The 21388-nt window shown below is 36.7% G+C and overlaps 1 protein-coding gene across 3 annotated transcripts in view; it reads right to left on the bottom strand.

Annotated features, from left to right (window-relative positions):
- The window catches only part of OSBPL1A (oxysterol binding protein like 1A), a 269191-nt gene that overhangs the window by 153202 nt on the left and 94601 nt on the right, over positions 1-21388 (bottom strand). For all 3 annotated transcript variants that reach the window (XM_058692476.1, XM_058692475.1, XM_058692477.1), the window contains exons 8-13: positions 14806-14867; positions 14659-14703; positions 13317-13390; positions 13132-13195; positions 2844-2942; positions 1550-1672 (exon numbers count right to left, since the gene is read on the bottom strand). In XM_058692476.1, the coding sequence (XP_058548459.1) occupies positions 1550-1672; positions 2844-2942; positions 13132-13195; positions 13317-13390; positions 14659-14703; positions 14806-14867 (467 nt within the window). The remainder of the gene's footprint in view (positions 1-1549; positions 1673-2843; positions 2943-13131; positions 13196-13316; positions 13391-14658; positions 14704-14805; positions 14868-21388) is intronic.

Raw genomic sequence — 21388 nt, 5'->3', positions numbered from 1 at the left:
CTTTTTCAAGGAAAAAATTTTTTTTTTAAATTTTTTTTTTTCAACGTTTTTTATTTATTTTTGGGACAGAGAGAGACAGAGCATGAACGGGGGAGGGGCAGAGAGAGAGGGAGACACAGAATCGGAAACAGGCTCCAGGCTCCGAGCCGTCAGCCCAGAGCCCGACACGGGGCTCGAACTCACGGACCGCGAGATAGTGACCTGGCTGAAGTCGGACGCTTAACCGACTGCGCCACCCAGGCGCCCCCAAGGAAAAAATTTTTTAATGATATGCAAGTTAGTATGCTTTTATTTACCTGTAGCTTCCATTAAAAAGGTCTTAAAATTACCATAATCCTAGGAAAGATACTGGTATGCTTTGTAGGTCCTTCTGGGTTTTATCATTTACCTTATATTGAGGATAAATAGGAAAGGATTTCTTTTCACTTAGGGAATAAGGACTAAAAGTTAAAATATTTAGCACAGCTTTGTTTTTCATTTGTTTGACACAATTCTGGCCATAGATATTTAAACCTTCTTTCTTTACTCAGTCTTAATGTTATTTAGATGCTCTGGTAGATGTTATTTTTGCAAAGTTCATGGATCTGAAAATTATGTTTATGGTTGCCACACTATACATTAGGCTTTAAAAAACCGAAGTAGCACTGGTAAAGCAAATGTCAATAAATTCTGGGGAATGTCTTCAACAGAACATGGAAGAGCTCAAACTTCTTAATGTTCCATCATAAAATTAGAAATTGAAAAAGCCCAAATCTCTTTCCTAAGTTTATAGGTCCTTAAGTCAATAAAACTCCTTAGGTATGAGCAAACTTCATTAAAGTTGTTGATTTAGAAACATTCAAATCCTGCAACGATTTTTTTTTTAAAAAGATTAAAGTTAGTAAGTAAACTGCTATGTTCTGACATAATGACTTGGATTGAAACTCCATCATCCTTTCATAGTATAATTCTTCCAAACCCAATTCCCATTTAAAAGGCACAGCCAGAAAACTGATGCCCAGAAAAAAAAAAATAGTTATTTCATTTCAATTACATATGCTGCTATTTCTCTATGGATAATACATTGACGTCACCTCACATGAAGGCCTCTCCATTCATTACTGATGCTTTACCTTACTTTTCATCAATGAAGTTACAGATTACAAGTGGTTTTAAATCCAACTACCAGTCAGTAAAAGTATCACTATGGTTGCATTATTTAAACTCTGAAATATGCAGTGAAATCATAAAGGGCAGCAAGTCAAGCATGCTCCCCCTACTGGCGGCAGTTTTCAAATAAACCGACAATCTGATTACAGCAATGTGAAAATTTTAATAAAAAAAAAAGATAACATAGAAGCACAGCCCTCTATATTTAGAGTATTATCTACAGAGACATTTGATAGTACCATCATAACAGACAACATAAATGCCAATAAAATGTTACCTGACAAACAGCAGTGCTATCTCCATTGTCCTCAGATAGCTTAATTTCAAAACTTCACATTTGACAAGAAAGTTCTTGGTGACAGAGTTAGCTCTAAAAGTCAGGTTAGGTTTTTCTATATACCTCTAAGGATTCCTTCAAGTCTACAGTGGACGTTGCATCTTCCTCTTCATCATCAGTCAGTTGGTCCTGGGAACAGTAGTGAGTGCTGTACGCAGAATGATCTTCTATTGCTTCCAGCCAGTCCTGAAATAATCCAAGAATTGAAATAAAAGTGAAATGCATTTTTACTCAAAAGAGATAATATGACAATGATACAGAAAGCCTAAATTTACATGGAGAAAACAGCCTAAAACACACACACACACACACACACACACACACACACACACACACACAAAACCAACAACAAAATGATGACATTTAAAAAATATCATCTATAAGTTTATATATTCAATGAAATTAATACATTATAAAAGCTGAATAATGGGTGGACATTTTTTCACTTAAAAATTATAGATTCTCAACACTGTTGGATATGTTATTATATTACAAACTAATATATCCAGAAATAAAATTTTACTAACTTGCAGTTGAGTTATAAGCACAAGAAACTTAGATCACTGTAAGAGCCAACAACTGCCTGGATGCTTTAACTTTCAAATCTTTTTTTAAAAATCAGTGATTTCACAAAAAGAATATTTGCCCTAAAAATACCTTTGTTACTTCCTTGTTTCTCATAGCATTACTCAGGGTCATATTTTACCATTTTATGATATGTTGGGACAGTCAGGCTTTAGTTGTTTAGGGTTCTTTGCAGGCGCAGGTTAACCACTTTGGAAATGGGCTCTTTTAACCCCTTATGTAGTTTACAAAAAAACACAACAGGTCTGCGAATACTCCTTTGATCTGAAGGAATATGGAATCTCTATTAAGTAACTGCACTATGAATTTCTGTCACATCAATCCCAATTTTCTTGCTTGCTGCTGCTGTTCAATTTACCACAAAGGAAGGCCGAGCCTACACAGTAATAAATCAGAACGCCTAAGCTGAAGCCAGGTTTTGTCATCTGTAAGCTCTGTGACCTTGGGAAATGACTTCAATCTATGGTCTTCAGTTTCCGCACCTATAAATTAAGGAGCAGACTACATCATTTAGGGTCTTTTTCCAAAACCAGTAAGGGTCCCTTACATTCGCAAAATCCAAACAATAAAGGAAATTATGAACAGAAGATACCTGCAGGGACATGTTGATAAAGAAATTAATTCATAACCCAAATTTCAAGATTCATCTTAATTGCCCCCATTAAAAAGGTACAGTCAAAAAGATTTTAGATGTTAATAGTGAACCTGTCTTATATTCTTTATGCTTTTAAATGCTAAGTTTTATGAAATATAAGTGAATCCATAAAATTACCTCTCTTGACTGTTGAAGGCTATTCTTAGGAACCCTGAAGCCATGAATAGTGTCATCAAAGCATTTAATAAAGAAGAGGCAGCTATCAGTGGATTTTACCTTGGATATAAAGAAGTCAGTAAGACAACATCATTCATGCACATAAAATAGAACCTTAAAATTATCTAAATTATCTATCATCTATCTATATGTAACAGTATTAAAATGACTTAATTATACACCACTGAAAATTTAAAATACCAACTGGAAAAACTGGGTAAAAAATGAATACATTGGGAATATCACACACATTGTAGCTTAGCTTTGTCTGAAAATATCTGGCTTTCATATTCTTACTCAAAGTAAATACTAACAGTCTATTAGGTATGTAGTTTTTTAGTTCTATCCTTTGTATTTAATAACTTAGCATGCACTTGGGCTGTAAAATCTTCTAAATACCACAGCTCCAATTTCTTACTCATATCACTCTCCTGAACCTTTTGCCTGAGCAGAGTGTATAAAATGTTTGAACTGTGTGTAAAGGAACTAGTACACATAAGATTCGTAAAGAAGGAAGAAAGGGAGAGAGGATAAAAAATAATTATGTCTTTAAGAATGGAAAAAGACAGACTTCTGCTACAAGACCCTATAAGAGGACCACACTCCTGGCAGGAAACAAATATAAAAGGCAACTGCCTAAAGGAACTGGAGAGTGAACAAAAGTTGACAGACTCTGATGGGGCATGCACATGCTCTCGGAGGAAAGGAAATAAGTAACTATGCAAGTAAGTTCCCATCCCCAAGATTTTTCAACTGGGACATAAAGTCCATAAGGTGGCACAAAACTACCATGGGCACAGGTGGAAAAACCACAGCCTTCCTGTCTTTGAGAATTAATAAAGGAAACCAGGGAGCCAGAAATACTAAAGAGAGTGAGGGAATCCTCAAAGGGAAAAAGAGAAGGCATCCCCAAACTCTGTCTTTTCACACATCTAATTGATGCTGAGAAAACATTCAAAGCAGTCACTTAAATCCAACCTCTGTGAATGCAGACCAGAGCTGCCAGCCAAGAAACAAGAGTTTACAATCTAAACCCAGCCAAGAAAATAACCTGCTAAAACAACAGAAATAACATTTAACAGAGGAAAACAACAGAAGCCAGAATCCCCAGAACTTAACATTCATAATATTAAGGATACAACACAAAATTACCTGATATGTGAAGAAGAAAGTGGAACACATTCTCAAAAGAAGTCTAATTAAAAGGCAAAATTTTCAGAATGGTTAACAGCGACCCACATATATGCTATATATACAAGATAGAAAATAAAGATCTATAGGTTATAAGGAAATGGATAGAAAAAGAGATACTGTGCAAACAGTCAGCATATGAAGGCCTGAGTGGTTATATTAATATTGGGCAAAAGTAAATATATCCCAGGAGATAAAGAAGACCACCATGTAATAATAAAAGGATCAATTAGTCAAGAAGACAACATGAATGCCATGTGAGCAATAACTGAGAAATGAACAGTTAAACAAGCACAGCTGGAGATTCTGGTATCCCTCCTCTCATCAATTGATACAATTAGCCAAAAATCAACAAAAACATAGATCTGAAAAACACCATCAACCACCATGACTGAATATTTATGACTCTACACCCAACCATAGCAAAACAGACATCATTTTCAAGTACATTTACTCAGATAATCCATACATAGAGCCATCAAACAAGTCTCAATACATTTGATAAGACAGAAATCATAGAAGATACATTCACTGAGCAAAATGGAATTATAAATCAGAAACAAACAAAAAAAAACCATAAAAACCCCAATTACTTGGAAATCAAATAACACACTTCTAGACATTCATTGGTTCAAAGAAAACAAATTAGAAAATATTTTGAACTAGATTATAATGAAAATATACCAAAATTAGCAGCAGGAAACTAAAACAGTTGCAAAGGTGAGGGGATAGCTTTAAATGGCTGTATTAACAAAGAAGATAAGCCTTAATAATCTAAGCTTTGACCTTGAGAAACTATTTAAAAAAGCAAATTAAACCCAAAGCACAGAGAAAACTTTTAAAAATAAAAAGCAATAGAAAACAGAAGAACAATGGGAAAATTCAAGAAAATCAAGGACTAGTTCTCTGAAAAAAATCAATAAAATTGATAAACTGCTAGCCAAATTAATCCAGGGAGGAAAAAAAAGACATAAATTACTAATATAAAAAAACAAAAGAGGGCACAACACTACCTATCATACAAACATTAAAAACACAATAAGGGAATATCACTAACAATAACTTTGATAACCTAAGAAAATAAACACAATTTTTTTTTTTTTTTTTTTTTTTTTTTCAACGTTTTTTATTTTTTATTTTTGGGACAGAGAGAGACAGAGCATGAACGGGGGAGGGGCAGAGAGAGAGGGAGACACAGAATCGGAAACAGGCTCCAGGCTCCGAGCCATCAGCCCAGAGCCCGACGCGGGGCTCGAACTCACGGACCGCGAGATCGTGACCTGGCTGAAGTCGGACGCTTAACCGACTGCGCCACCCAGGCGCCCCTAAACACAATTTTTTAAAGGCAGAAATTACAAATACCAACCCAAGAAGAAATGGAAAATTTGAAACAGCCCTTTAGCAACTGAAGAAATCTGAAATTACAATCCTTCCCATTAAAAAACAAAAACAAACAAAAATACAACCAAAAAAACCCCTTCTAGCCCATGAATTGTATCAGCATCTAGGAAAGAAATAAACCTAATCCTACAAAAATTCTTCCAAAAAACTGAAAAGGAATATTTTCTAATTCATTATATGAGACCTATTATTTCTCATATTAGATCTGTATTTCTGATTCCAACACCACACAAAAATAGCACAAGAAAATATAAATCAAAATCTACCAGGAACACAGAAGAATCTTTAACAAAATATTAGCAAATAATTTATGAAAATGATTATATATCATGACCAACTGAAATTTATCCCAGCAATAGAAGACTGGTTTATTAAATATGAAAAGCATTTAATAAAATTCAACAGATTCTCATGATAAGGGCTCTCAGTAAACTAGGAAATGAAAATAACTTCCTAAAGCAGATTAAGGGCATCTATGAAATTTAGAGCTAATAACTCCATAATGAAAGGCTCAAAGCTTTGTACCTAATACAATAAACAAGAATGCTGGCTCTCACCAATTCTATTTAAAATTGTAACAGAGGTCCTATCCAGTACAATAAAGGATAAGAAAGGGCATACAGATTGTAAAGAAATGTAACCATCCTTATTTGCAGATGACATGACTGTGCATGTAGGAGACCCTGAGGAATGTGTAAAAAAGCTACCAAAACTATTAAAACAAATTTATATATAATAGCAAAAAATAGAAAATGAAAATTTGAAGTCTATCATAATAGCTTCAATAAACACTTAAGAATAAATTTAATAAACAATTATAAAACATTGTAAAAGGAAACCAAATCAGATTTCAATAGAGAACAGATGCAATGTTCATAGCTTGGAGGTCTTGATATTGCTTAAATAGTCCTCTCCAAGAAAATCTGTAGCAATCCCAATCGAAACGACCATTCCCCAATACTGAAAATTGATTAAAGACCTACAACTTACTGAAAAGCATTTATTCAAGAAAAATCTACTGAATCTCTCAGTAAGAACAGTGAATGGTGATGGAGTTTTAGCCTGAATATGCTCCATTCCCCCTTGCTCCTAACTCTATGGTAAAACTGAACCATGATGGGGCAAGCTTTAAACACTGGGGCTGACTTTACTTAGAGGGCCTTGAAAATCCCAAGCCTAGGGATTTGTCAAAACAACAGCAATCTTGGTGGCAAACAATCAGGAAAAGCCAACATCACAGTACATGAGGTCTAAATATATTGGGCCAAGCAACAAACTGGCAATGAGCCAGATACTTAAAAAGCTCTCAGAAAAATGTTCAAAAACTAAATTGTATTTAAAGAATTAAAAGTATAATGACAATAACTCGTCAAATAGAAAATATCAATAAAAAGATGCAAGTTATGGAAAAGAACCAAATGGAAATTCTGGAATTGAAAATCACAAGAACTGAAATGAAAAATTCCCTCAACAGATAATCTGAGATGTAAGGGGGACCAAAAAAAAAAAAAAAAAAAAAAAAAATCACTGTAGGGCATTATCACACATACCAATAGACAATTAGAGTCACAGAAGGAGAGAAAAAAGCTGAAAAAAGTATTTGAAAAAATAATGGTTGAAAATTTCCCAAATTCAATGAAAACATTATACATTCAAGAAACTCAATAAACTCCAGTAGGATAAATCCAGAGAGATCTATCCTTAGACACATCTTAGTCAAACTGTCAACAGCTCAAACCAGAAAATACTAAAGTACTCAGAAAAGAGACTCATCAAATTCAGGGGGAAGCACAGTAAAATTAACAGCTGACTTTGCATCAAAAACAATGGAGGACAGGGACACCTGGGTGGTTAAGCATCCAACTTTGACTCAGGTCATGATCTTACGGGTTCGGTTCATGGATTTGAGCCCCACACTGGGCTCTGTGCTGACCGCTCAGAGCCTGGAGAGCCTGCTTCAGATTCTCTCCTTCCCGCTCTCTCTTCCCCTCCCCCGCTTGCACCCTATGTCTCTCTCTCTCTCTCTCACAAAAATAAATAAATAAACATAAAAAAAAAACAAAAAAACCTGGGGCATCTGGGTGGCTCAGTCAGTTAAGCGTCCGATTTCGACTCAGGTCATGATCTCTCATGGTTCGTTAGTTCAAGCTCCACATCGGGCTCTGTGCTGACAGCTCAAAGCCTGGAGAGCCTGCTTCAGATTCTGTGTCTCTGTCTTTCTCTCTCTACCCCTCCCCTGCTCACGCTCTTTGTCTCTCAAAAATAAACATTGAAAAAAAATTAAAACAAAAACCAATGGAGGACAGAGGTAAGGGGATGACATATTCAAAGTGCTGAAAGAAAATTTCTCTGTCTTGTGTAACTACTGTTCTAAAATGAAGGCAAAAAAAAACTGAGACAATTCATTAGGTATACCTAACAAAAAAGAATAAAATCAAAAAAAGTTACTTAGGCTGAAAGAAAGAGACACCAAATAAGAAAAAAGAAAAAAAAAAACCTGGTGAAATTGCATAGGTAATTCTAAAATAGAGTATTTAGTTTCTCTTTTCTCATATAATTTAAAGCAATTTACACAATTGTAAAATTGTATGGTTGGGCTTGTAACATACTAATGTATGATATATGACACTAATAGCACAGAGGATAAAGGAAGGAATGGAGCTACAGTGGAGCAAGGAAATGACTTCTAAAAATAACCCATACATCCACTGAAAAAAATAAACACAACTAGAAGTGATAAAAATATGAGTTAGAGTAAGACTATAAATATATTTTTTCTCCTCTATTTTAAAAAACACAAGAGATTAACATAAATCCCCACAAAAACTGATACATTAATGCTCACAGCACCATTATTCTTAAGACCCAAAAAGTGAAAACAACCCAGATGTTCCTTAATTGATGAATGGATAAATATGGTCTATCCATACAATGGAATATTATTTGGCCACAAAAGGACTGCAGTAATGATACATGCTATAATATGGATGAACCTTGAAAACATTACACTAAGCAAAAGAATCCAGAAACAAAAGACCACATATTCTATGATCCCATTTATATGAAATGACTAGAATAGGCAAATTTATAGAGACAGGTATTAATGGCTACCTAGGGAACTCAGAGGAGGTGGTACTGACAGGCACTCAGATATGATTACTAATGGATATGAAGTGTTTTTTTTGTGGAATTAGGGAAATGTTCTAAACCTGACTGGTTATGGATGCACAAGTCTATGACCATACAAAACATTACTGAACCATTTTAAGTAGGTGAACCTTATACAATGTGAATTATAGTGCAATAAAAATATTTTAAAACAAAGAAACAGACATAAAATTGTATAAAGCAATAGATGTAACACTATATTGTCGTTTTTAAACAGAGTCATGATATATATATAACAATAACAGAAAGGAAGGGGGTAGGAAGTGCAACTATATTAAAGTTCTCAGATTTTATGAAATAAAGTATGAATTGTGATAGATTAAGATGTATATTATAATAGCTAGAGCAACCACTAAGAAATAACTTTAAAATACAGTAAAATATAAACAAAAGGAAATGATACATGAGAAGTATCTCCCTTATGTAGAAGAGGAAGAACAAAGAACGACAAAATGGCAGCAGAAATCCAACCATGTCAACAACATTAAGTATAAATTAAACATTTTTTTTTAAAGATTTTATTAAGTAATCCCTACACCTAATGTGGGGCTTGAACTTACAACCCCGAGATCAAGAGTTATACACTCAGGGTGCCTGGGTGGCTCAGTTGGTTAAGCATTGAACTCTTGGTTTCGTCTCAGGTCATGATCTCATGGTTGTGGGATTGAGCCCTGAGTCAGGATCTGTGCTGGCAGTATGGAGCCTGCTTGGGATATATTCTCATTCTCATTCTCATTCTCTCTCTCTCTCTCTCTCTCTCTCCCCCTCTCTCAATAAGTAACTAAAAAAAAAAAAAGTCATACGCTCAACCAACTGAGCCAGCCAGGTGTCTGTCCTTCATTAAACATTCCTATCACAAGGCAGAGTTTGTCAAATTGGATAAAAATACCCGATACAATTCTATGTTCTCTATAAGTAAGTTTCAAACACATAGATAAGCTGAAAATAAAAAGATGGAAAAAGATCTACCATGCAAATGGTATTCGAAAGCTGGAGTAACCACACTGATTGTCATGGACTGAACTGTGTCCTCCCCAAATTCTTATGAAGATCCCACCCTCAATATGATTATATTTGTAGATAGGGCTTTAAGCTTTAAAGAGGAAATTAAGATTAAATGAGGTCAGGGGCGCCTGAGTGGCTCAGTTGGTTGAGCGTCCTACTTCGGCTCAGGTCATGATCTCGCAGTTCATGAGTTCAAGCCCCATGTGGGGCTCTGCGCTGACAGCTCGGAACCTGGAGCCTGCTTCCCTCTCTCTGCCCCTTTCCCGCTCATGCTCTGTCTCTCAAAAAAATGAATAAACGTTAAAAAAAAAATTCTTTTTAAAAAAAAAAAAAAAAAAAAGATTAAATGAGGTCACAAGAGTGGGGCCCTAATTCAGTAAGACTGGATTCCTTAATAAGAGGAAGAGAAACCAGGGAGACCTGCACACAAAGAAAAAGCCATGGCAGGATTGTCAGGCAGCTGGCTGCAATCAAGGGGAAAGGCCTCAGGAGAAAACTATCCCTAAACATCAGCGCTAAAACTATAAAACTCTTAAGAAAACATAGGAGTAAAGCTTCATGGGACTGGACTTGGCAATGATTCCTTGAACATGATACCCACAAGCACAAGTGACAAAAAGAAAAAAAAAATAAATTTGACTATATCAAAATTAAAAACTTCTATGCATCAAAGGACATTATCAAGAGAGTGTATGGGGCGCCTGGGTGGCGCAGTCGGTTAAGCGTCCGACTTCAGCCAGGTCACCATCTCACGGTCCGTGAGTTCGAGCCCCGCGTCAGGCTCTGGGCTGATGGCTCAGAGCCTGGAGCCTGTTTCCGATTCTGTGTCTCCCTCTCTCTCTGTCCCTCCCCCGTTCATGCTCTCTCTCTGTCCCAAAAATAAATAAACGTTGAAAAAAAAAAAAAAAAAAAAAAAAAAAAAAAGAGTGTAAAGGCAATCCATAGAATGGGAGAAAATATCTACAATCATATACTGGTAAGGGGTTAATACCTAGAATATGCCAAGAACCCTTACAACTCAACACCAACAAAAAAACCAAACAGCCCAATTAAAAAATGAGCCAAGGACTTAGACATTTCTCCAAAGACAATAACCAATGCCCACTAAGCACATGAAAAGATGCTCAACATCACTAGTCATCAGAGAAATGCAAATCAAACTGCAATTAGATACCACCTCACATTCATTAGGATGGCCCATATTTAAAAAAAAAAAAAAAAAAAAAAAGGAAAATAAGTGCTGGTGAGGATGTGGAAAAAGTGAAATTGGAGCCCTCCCCCCACCCCCATTACTGCTGGTGTGAATATACAACGGGGCAGCTGCTTTGGAAAACAGCATGAAAATCCCTCAAAAAATCAAAAATAGAACTACCACATCATTGAACAATTCCACTATTAAGTCTATATCCAAAAGAACTGAAAGCAGTATCTTGAAGAGATATTTGCATATCCGTGTTCATTGCAGCATTATTCACAAAAGCCAAGAGGTGAAAGCAATCCAAATGTAAACTGAGGAATAAACGCATAAAGAAATGTGGCATATACATTACTCAGCCTTCAAAAAAAATTCCGGGCACATGCTACAGCATGGATGAATCTTGGGGATATCAGACGAAATGACATAAGGCAAATACTCTAAGATTCCACTTAGAGGTATCTAAAGTGGTCACACTCATAGAGACAAAAAGTACAAGAGTGGTTGCCAGGGGCTAGGGGTAGAGGAAATAGGCCGTTGCTTAATGGGTATAGCTGCAGTTTTGCAAGATGAAAAAATTCTAGAGATCTGTTGCACAACAAAGTGACTACAGTTCAAGCTACTGCACACTTAAAAATGGTTAAAATAGTAAATTTTGTTATGTGCTTTTTTACTGTAATTAAAAATTTTCCAAAAGGAAAAAAATTCTGATACATACTGTAACATGAATGAATCTTGAGGACATTATGCTAAGTGAAATAAGCCAGTCACGAAAGGACAAATATTGTCTGATTCTACTTAACTTAGCTGAGGTATCTGGCAAGGTCAAATTCATAGAGAGAGAAAGTAGAATGGTGGCTGGCAGGGGCTGGGAATAGAAAGGAAAGGAATAAGTGATTAATGGGTACAGAGTTTTAGTATGGGAAGATAAAGAGAGTTCTGGAGATAGATGGTGCTGATGGCTGCAATATAATACAGATGTATTTAATGGCCCTGAACTGCACACTGAAGAAAAATTAAGAAACTGATAGTTGCAAACACTTATATTAGAAAAAAGATTTCAAATCAATACTCTAAGCTTCTACCTTAAGAAACTATAAAGTAGGGTGCCTAGGTAGCTCAGTTGGTCAAGCATCTGACTCTTGATTTTGGTTCAGGTCATGACCTCACAGTTCTTGAGCTCGAGCCCTGCACCAGGCTCCATGCTGACAGTGTGAAGCCTGCCTGGGATTCTCTCTCTCCCTCTCTCTCTTCCCCTTTCCCGCTCATGTGTGTGCATACTTGCTCTCTCCCTCCCTCTCAAATAAACTTAAGAAAAAAAAACTACAAAACAAACAGAGTCTGCTTTACAGCAGTCACACAGTGAATGCTCATTAGCTTGTGTTGATATGGGCCTCATAAAGATAAGCTTTAAGCAGACATTTTACAGAAGAAACAAAAGTTATACAACAAGGAGAGGCATAACACAGCAAGAGCTAATGGATTCCACAGAAGTTAAAGAGCAAGAAATTTTAAAAGGGCGGGGGAGCACTTATTTGCGAGATAAAAGGCTCAACTAAGGAAAAAGCTTGGTAGTAAGTAGATGATTCTATAGGGGGAACAGAAGACAATGGCCAGGATTGCACTGAAAGAAAAAACAAAAGATTACACATACCAGATTAGAGAGAGGTTCCCTGGCCCTCTGGTCTAATGTGAAGGGAGGAAGGGGTGTGAGGACAATTAAGGGCTGGCTGTGTAATCAGGCTGTACTGCTGGGGAATGTGACAAGTGATTGCCATGACATATTGACAACCCTCAAGGATTTCAAGTAGGAAAGAAGAAAGCATGTCTAGGCTCCAGTCTTAGACTAATACCTAAGAGGAGAAACTCACTTTTTCTCCTGGTTGGTAAAGTATAACAGTGAACACAGAGGACCTAAGAATCCCAATTTTGACACAGGTTTTAAATTTTAACACCAGAAAAACTTCCCTTATCTCGATTTGCCCATGTATAAGTACACAAATACATGTACACACACATGCATATATGTGTGTGAATATACACACATACACACACACAAAACATGACAGGCTCTTTATGTTTTCAGACCACTGCTATCTCATCCCACAATATGTGAAATAAACAAGGGTTCATTATTTTTTTTTAAAGAGATTCCACAGTTTTACTTGTTCTCAAATAAAAATACACACAAGTCCCCCCTACCCCAAGATTTGACAAGGCAGCTTTATAAAAATAACACTTGCAACACTGACTTCACGTTGTGGGCAAAAGATGCATGTGTCATCCTACCGTGCATACTGCTTGAGTTAAGTGTTTGCATCCCTGGCGATAAATATTATGGACTGCATCAGGCCTTCAAAATAAATATTACAATTATTAGAAATATAAATAAATATTAAAGAGATAAGTGAAAACTTTTAATCTTTCAAAATTTAGAGAATAAATTTACTAAGTATCAGGATCATAATACTTACTGTTTCCTATACCACGAAAGGACTCCATGTTCTAATACCACCCAGAATAATCTCCAGCCAAAAAATCTTGAACTCTAAGGGAAAAAATGCCAAGGATTTTCCAAGCTGATAGATCTAGATTCAAATACCTGACTGATAAAAATTAAGTTATGATAATTCTATTGTAGTCTTTCATGTAGATAGTACTGATGAATATTAAAAAATAATCAAACATGGGGGCACCTGGGTCGGCTCAGTTGGTTAAGTGTCCGACTTCAGCTCAGGTCAGGATCTCACAGCTCATGGGTTCAGGCTCTGCATCGGGCTCTGTGCTGAGAGCTCAGAGCCAGAGCCTGCTTCGGATTCTGTGTCTCCCTCTCTCTCCTCCTCCCACACTTGCACTCTGTCTCCCTCTCTCTCTCTCAAGAATAAACATTATATAAAAAAAATGATCAAACATGAACTAAGGTAACTAGGTGCAGTAATGAAAACATACCACTACAGGGGGACAAGAAGAGAAGAAATGGCATACTGATAAGATCAATAATGAACACAGTTTATAGTTCTGACAATATTGTCCAAGGATAATTATAGGACAATTTTCAATTGTGGACTTCAAAGACAAAGTCTAAGAATTAATTCTAATTTTATACAACATAAACATACTTGTGCATAAATAAAGGGAGTGCTTGCAAATACAAAAGAAAACACAGGCTCTAAGACAGTTAATTCTAGAAAATAAATGAACTCCAAAATGCAAAGAAATTTTTAGAACCAGAAAGATTTTGTATGTGTGTTCTGTGACAACTCAAACATTAAATTCCTATCAAGTCCTCCCTGTTTCAACATTCATAACAAAAACACTGCAATTCTATGATTAAACACTGTTCTGCATAAACTTGGTCACTTAAAAGTGTTCTTAGACCATCAACAAAAAGAGCAGCAATTGCTATAACAAGTGGAACCCTAACGAAAGCCAATACCACACACACACACACACACACACACACACACACACAAAATGGTTTACATTGCAAGATCCAAGAATGCTTAAATCATTTTTTCTTCTGAAATAATTTTTGGGGCACCTGGGTGGCTCAGTTGGTTAAGGGTCCTACTCTTGATTTTAGCTCAGGTCATGATCTTACGATTTGTGAAATGAAGCCCCTCATCGGGCTGTGGGCTAACAGCATGAAGCCTGCTTGGGATTCTCTCTCCCCACATCTCTCTCCAGCCCCCACCCCCATGCAAGCATGGGCTCCCCACTCTCTCTCTCAAACATTAAAAAAAATTTTTTTATGAAATAAAAATGGGGCACCTGAGAATTCTTTCCAGTTCTAGAAATAAGATCATCTCAGCCTACCTTCCAAAGAGGGCCTTCATATCGTTTCAGTGCTTTGTAGATGACCTATTGAAAATATGTTTTCATTAAAAATGCCATCTATGTATTTCAGGAATTCAAAATCTTTTTCTAAAAATGATCATATGCATGTAGTCTATTACTACGTACCTTATTACCAATAAGAATGTGTTTCATTTCAGCACCCTGGGCAAGGTCAAGGGGTTTCTGATCTGTGTAAAACACAAGGAAACAAACCATCAAGAGCTTAATTGTATATAACATGGATACTGCCATTACAGCATGAATATTCTTTCACTATTCCAACAACCACACCTCTCTCTTCTCCCCCCACATTACCCACCTGAAGTTGCCATCTCAACTCTTTCTGGCTTCCATTTTGGTAGCTAACTACTAAGCCAGCAAGATTAGCCTCAGAACACTCTGTACAGGTTCTGTGATCCTTCAAGCCTTCTTATACTTTAAATCACTGAATTGGTTTCTCATGGCTACTAAAACAAAGTACCACAAACTTAATTGCTTCAAACAATACAGATTAATTCTTTTATAGTTTGGGAGATCAGAAATCCAAAATCAGTCTCACTAGGCCAAACTCAAGGTGTAGACATGACTGCATTCCTTCTGGAGGCTCTAGGGGAGAATCCATTGCCTTGCCCCTTTTCTGGTTTCTAAATTTTGTGTTTGTTTATTTTTGAGAGAGAGAGAGAGAGAGAGAGAGAGAGAGAGGTGTGGGGGGAAGGGACAAGAGAGAGGGAGACAAAGAATCTGAAGCAGGTTCTAGGCTCTGAGCTGTCAGCACAGAGACTGATGCAGGGCTCCAACTCAAACCATGAGATCATGACCTGAGCTGAAGTCACTTAACCAACTGAGCCACCCAGGCACCCCTTTTCTGGTTTCTAGAAGCCACCTATATCCCTTGATTTGTGGTCCTCCCATCTTAATTAAAAGAATTTTTTTTATTTTTTTTATTTTTGAGAGAGACAGAGCATGAGCAGGGAAGGGACAAAAAGAGAGGACTACACAGAATCCAAAGGCTGAGCTGTCAGCACAGAGCCCAATACAGGGCTCAAACTGTGGTCCTCCTATCTTTAAAGGGCATCACTCCAACCTCTGATTCCATCTTTACGTTTTCTTTCTCAATGTTCAGATTCTCCTTCCTCCTGCCTGTAAGGACAACTGTGATTACACAGCCCCCCATGATAATTCAGGATTATCTACCTCAAGATACTTAACTAATCACATCTTTAGGGGGCTGTCATTCAGCCTACCACAGCCACTCTTAAGCTGTTTCACCAGAGAACAGGTAGCAGAGAGAGATCATAAGCAAAGAGTGTGATGGTCCACAGTTGAGGACAAAAGAAAAAGTGATAATGGAGAATGAAACCAGCAAGGCATTATAGTAACTTTTGCAACCTTATTCATGCAAGCACCCTATGTTTTGCCAAACAACAAAAACAGAATTTGTTAAAAGTTACTTATTGAGCTTTGAAGTGAACAGGATGCTGTATGAAATAAGGTCGCTTAAAAAAAAAACAAAAAAAAAACCCCAAAAACCAGTCATGTTATAACTTGGGAGTAGAAAATGGCCCTTTCAAAGTAACATACCTGACCAGAACTCTGTTTATGCAGTGAGATAATATATTCTAGCAAATAACCTTTTTATAAGTACCAAACACCTGGCATGTGTTGGGCAGTTTTTTGTATGAATTTCTCCTAACAAGGGTCTATTATGCACCAATTAATATTTTAGGCACTGGGGATTCAGCAGTGAACATGACAGAAAACATGGGAGGGGGGCAGGGAAGGCACAGAAAAAGGGAAATAGTAAATTAACAACAATTACATGCCAGATAAACTATGCTATGCTGATACTTTATAAGTGAATGATGTGATGGAGAATGACTAGGATACCACTTTAGACTGGAGACTGGGCAACTGATCAGGGTAGGCCTTTGTGAGGAAAAGGTATTTAAATTGAAAGGAATGATCTAGGCTTGGGAAAATATAGGGAAAGGCATTCCAGTAGATGGAACAGCTAATGCAAAGGCCCTGAGGTAGAAAAAATTTAGTGGGCAAGAGAGGTAGAAAGTCAGAGAGGCAAAGAAGCATATTACGCCAGGGCTTTGTAGGTCAGACCTTTCTGAGTCAGTACAAGGGGTATGGGTTATTATAAATATGATGAAAAGTCACTGAAGGGTTTTAAGAAAAACAGTACACTATCCAACTTACGTTTAAAACTCTATCAAAGTGTTAAAAAATATTTAAAAGTATAACTGGGGAAATGCAAACTTTGGCTCCTTGATATTTTTTTAACAACTATGTTGAGATATAATTTACATACCATATAATTCACCCATTTCAAGTGTACAATTCAGTGGTTTTCAGTATATTCAGAGCTGTGCAACCATCATGTGGTTACAGGTTTTTTTTTTATACCGAAAATTTTTTTTAAGATTTTATTTTTAAGTAATCTTTATACCCAACGTGGAGCTCAGACTTACAACCCTGAGACCAAGTGTCACATACTCTACTGATTGAGCCAGCTAGGAGCCCATACACTGAAATATTTATACACAAAAATAACGTAACTGGACAGTGGCCATTATTGAGACATGTCTGTCCTGGAGACAGAGAGATGGAGAGAGTGGGAGGGAGACATCAATTAATTCTATTATTCTATTTTTTAAGGCTTGATAATTTCCATAATAAAAACATTGTTTTTAAAGATCACCATGGCTACAGTGTGGAAAATGCCTTGTGAATGTGGGCAAGAGAAAAGTAGGGATAATATGTACAAAGCAATATCAATAGTCCAGGTGAAAGATCATGGTGGTTTGGACCGCAGAGTTAGTAGCAGAAAATGTGGAGAAAAATTCACAGGTTTCAGCTTCTAGAGGTAGATTTATAGGACTAATGGGTAAAACTTGGATTATATATTATTGCCTTAGTGGGGAAAAAACTTTTTAAAGTGTTAACTGAGAAATTAAAAACCAGTTTAGGTTTTCTAGCTAGCATATAGGAAGAGGTCTTAAAAAAGGTCTGCCAACTGTTATTTTTATTCTATCTACAGGGCACTTTTGAGAAATTATTCCTTTAGGTGAAGAGGAGGAGAACAATGTGATTTCTTTCATGGAATTCTGCCCTAACACCAAAAATAAATTCTGAACTCCTGCCAACTAACTGAAATCCCAGCACCAAGCCTTCATTTCTAGATTCAGTGCCTAAAGTGCCTGGCAGACAGTAAGAATCAAATAAAATGCTTTCTGAACTGAATGAAATAGCCTCCCTACCTGGAGAAGCATCATAACCAGACACTTCAAAATCTCTTATCAAGCACAACAAAATAAAGTAAAAAACAGAAATGATCCAATATTTACATTTGTATATGATATACATTTGTCCCTTAATGAAAACACTAAATGTCAACATTCCTCAAAGGAATTTACACAGAATGTAATTTCAATAACATACCAATGGTATTTTTACTAGGAGCCTAAAAAAAATTATTTTGAATGCCATCTGGGAGAATAAACAGATACGAATGTCAAAGAAAATCCTCAAAAGGGAAACCTTACCAGATATTAAAACATTACAAAAACAATCATTAAAAATGAGTTACTTGTGGGGCGGCTAGGTTGGTTAATCATCCAACTCTTGATTTTGGCTCAGGTAATGATCTCATGGTTCGTGGGTCTGAGCTTCATGTCAGGCTCTGCGCTGGCAGCTCTGAGCCTGCTTGGGATTCTCTGTCTTCCTCTCTCTCTGCTCCCTCCTGCTCGCACTCTCGCAGAAATAAACATTAAAAAAAAAAAAAAAAAAACTATTGGAAAAAGAGATACTTGCAAAAAAAGAAGCAGATGAAGCAATGAAAGAAAATAGCAAACAAATTCTTAAAATGTAGGAGAAAGGTATAAAAAACAGAAAGGAAAGATTGCTTGATGAAGGATGTAAATAAAGGTAAGTGGTCAGCAATTTGAGAGCCTCACATCCTAACACTCTCACATAGCGTTTCCTATTCAAAACCCAGCAAGCACACCAACAAATGGGGCTGGGCCTCTGGCTACTTTCCTGACCTTTCCCCTCTCCCCAACTTGCCCTGCTCTAGGTACCCGGAAAGATTTCTTCTTCAAATATGCAAAGCACTCTCCTCTCCAATCCCAGAGCTTTTACAGTTGCTTCCTTTGCTTTTCAATACTCTTCTACCAGATTTCCTCAGGGCTCGCTCTGACTCACTGCAGCTCTGCGCTCAGGGAGGTCTTCCCTTACACCCTTTCCAAAACAACAGCCCCCTACCCCATGCCATCACTCTCTATCCCCTTCATCCTGTTTATTTTTCTGCACCTCACTGCCTGACATTATATGTGTATTTACACCTTATCTGTCTCCTCCCACTAGGATATAAGCTCCCAAATTGTGGAAACTATCAGGTGTTGTTCACTGTTGGATCTCCAACATCTACAAATAGTTCTTGGCACAGAGTAGAGGCTCAGCATTTTTGCTTAATGAATGAATGTGATTACAGATAAGCTAGCAGAAAACAGACTCAACTATTTACTAAATCTCTAAGGCTAGGAGTGTTCAAAGAAACCAAAGAAGAGGATCAATAAATTTGAATAAAAATGGAAAACATCTTAAAAAAAAAAAAAACTGGGAAAATTTAGTCTTAGAAAATATAGAGATAGATAATCATCCATATTGTGGAGTTGTGGGTGGTAAGCTGTCTGAGCACTGCCCCTTCCACACCCCAAGGGGAAGGCCCTAGCAGCCATGTTTGTACCATAATGCCCCGCCCCCAGAGTTCCAGCTGACTGTATCAGAGGCAGATGTCTAACACAGCAGGTGCCATCAAATTATCTCCCACTGGAATTTAAAGCTGAGCTTAGGAGATCCTTGTCTACCGAACAGAGTTCAGCGCTGCCATCTTCTAGCATGCATGCTGGAAAATGGATCTGCTAAGAGGCAGAAATGAGACCAAGCAATGAGAAGGATACACACACAATGAGTGGCAATCTTCTTGGTTCCTAACAGCTTCCTGGTTCCTGATTCCATCCCTTCTGATGCCTGCTTTTCAATACCATGAGACACTTCTGTATTCTGATAATAATGTATGAACTTTCTTTTATTTACACTCTTGAGTTGGTATTAAATTTTATTTTTATTTTTTTAAATCTTTGAGAGTGAGCATGTGTGAGTGGGGGAAGGACAGAAAGAGAGACAGAAAGAATCCCAAGAAGGCGCTGAATTGTCAGTGCAGAGTCCACATGTAGGGCTCAATACCATGAGATTAGGACCTGAGCCAAAATCAAGAGCTGGATGCTAAACCAACTGAGCCACCCAGGTGCCACTATTTTAAACTTTAAAAAAAAAAAAAAAAAGTCTAGTCTACCAGAGAATAACAGCTAAAAGGTAAATCTTTGTGGATTTTTGGGTCATAGGTGATTACACTTTGTTGGTGCCTTCATCTTCCTCATTTCGAACATAAACAAGCATTAGTTCTGCAGTTAAAAAAAACTGTTCTAATGTAGGTACTGAAAATAAATTAGAAAGTTATATAATATGCGAAAGAAACAGAGGTGGTATTTTAGTCATTTATGTTTTTCCTATTTTTAAAACTTTCTATAATGCAGACAATATCACCCTTATGACTTAAATACTTTTTCAGAAGGCTCCATCTTGACTTTTATCAAGGACACTTTAACACTTGGTTACTAACAACAGGATAAAAGTACATTTAAACACCAACAATTAAATTTTTCATGTTTACAGGGATATTGCCTCAGTTTAGACTGATATTTGCATGGGACTGTTAATTCTAGTTACATTGGAATGCTTTTTTGAATCTAAATTTTCAAGGAAGAATCATTATAAACCACCACATAGAAAAACTATTCAAGTCTTTGGGAAGTTGGTAGAGACAGTAGGAATGGTACCGTTAATATCAATTTGTTTTTTTCTTATTCTTTTAGCACTTTTTAGAATTATTCTGCTCAATTCCCAGCTAGGAAAATAACTTTGGTTTGTAACTAGTAATTAGCAGATAAAATTTAAATTCTGTACTGTAGTTGTTCCCATTGCTCTGTAGTTCATAGAGCCTATTAGGGAAGTCCTTTCCATATATCTGTACCTACCATCCATTACTTTTAAAAGCTGATCTGTCAAAAAAAAAGCCTGAAAAGACCACAAATACATGGAGGTTAAAAAACATGCTACTAAACAATGAATGGGTAAAACAGGAAATCAAAGCAATTAAAAATACTTGGAAAAAAATGAAAATGAAAACACAATGGTCCAAAACCTTGGGGATGAAGCAAAAGTGGTCCTAAGAGGGAAGTATATAACAATACAGGCCTACCTCAAATAGACAACCTAACCTTACACCTAAAGGAGAAAAAGAACAAATTAAGCCAAAGTCAGCAGAAGGAAGGAACTATTACAGATTAGAGCTGAAATAAATGATAGAGATTTTTAAAAATTTTTTAATGTTTTATTTTTTGAGAGACAGAGTGTGTGAGCAGAGGAGGGACAGAGAGAGGGAGACACAGAATCCAAAGCAGGCTCTGGGCTCTGAGCTGTCATCACAAAGCCTGAAGTGGGGCTTGAACCCACAAATGCAAGATCATGACCTGAACCAAAGTCGGACACTCAACCAACTGAGCCACACAGGCACCCCTAGGAATTAAAAAAAAGAAAAAAAAGAAAAGAAATTAAAAAAAAAAAAAAGAAAAAAAGAATG

This window comes from Neofelis nebulosa, chromosome 11, assembly GCF_028018385.1.
Source record: "Neofelis nebulosa isolate mNeoNeb1 chromosome 11, mNeoNeb1.pri, whole genome shotgun sequence".
In the NCBI taxonomy this organism is placed as follows: Eukaryota; Metazoa; Chordata; class Mammalia; order Carnivora; family Felidae; genus Neofelis; species Neofelis nebulosa.
The sequence above is the reverse complement of the archived record's forward strand: the minus strand, read 5'-3'. Positions and strand labels throughout refer to the sequence as shown.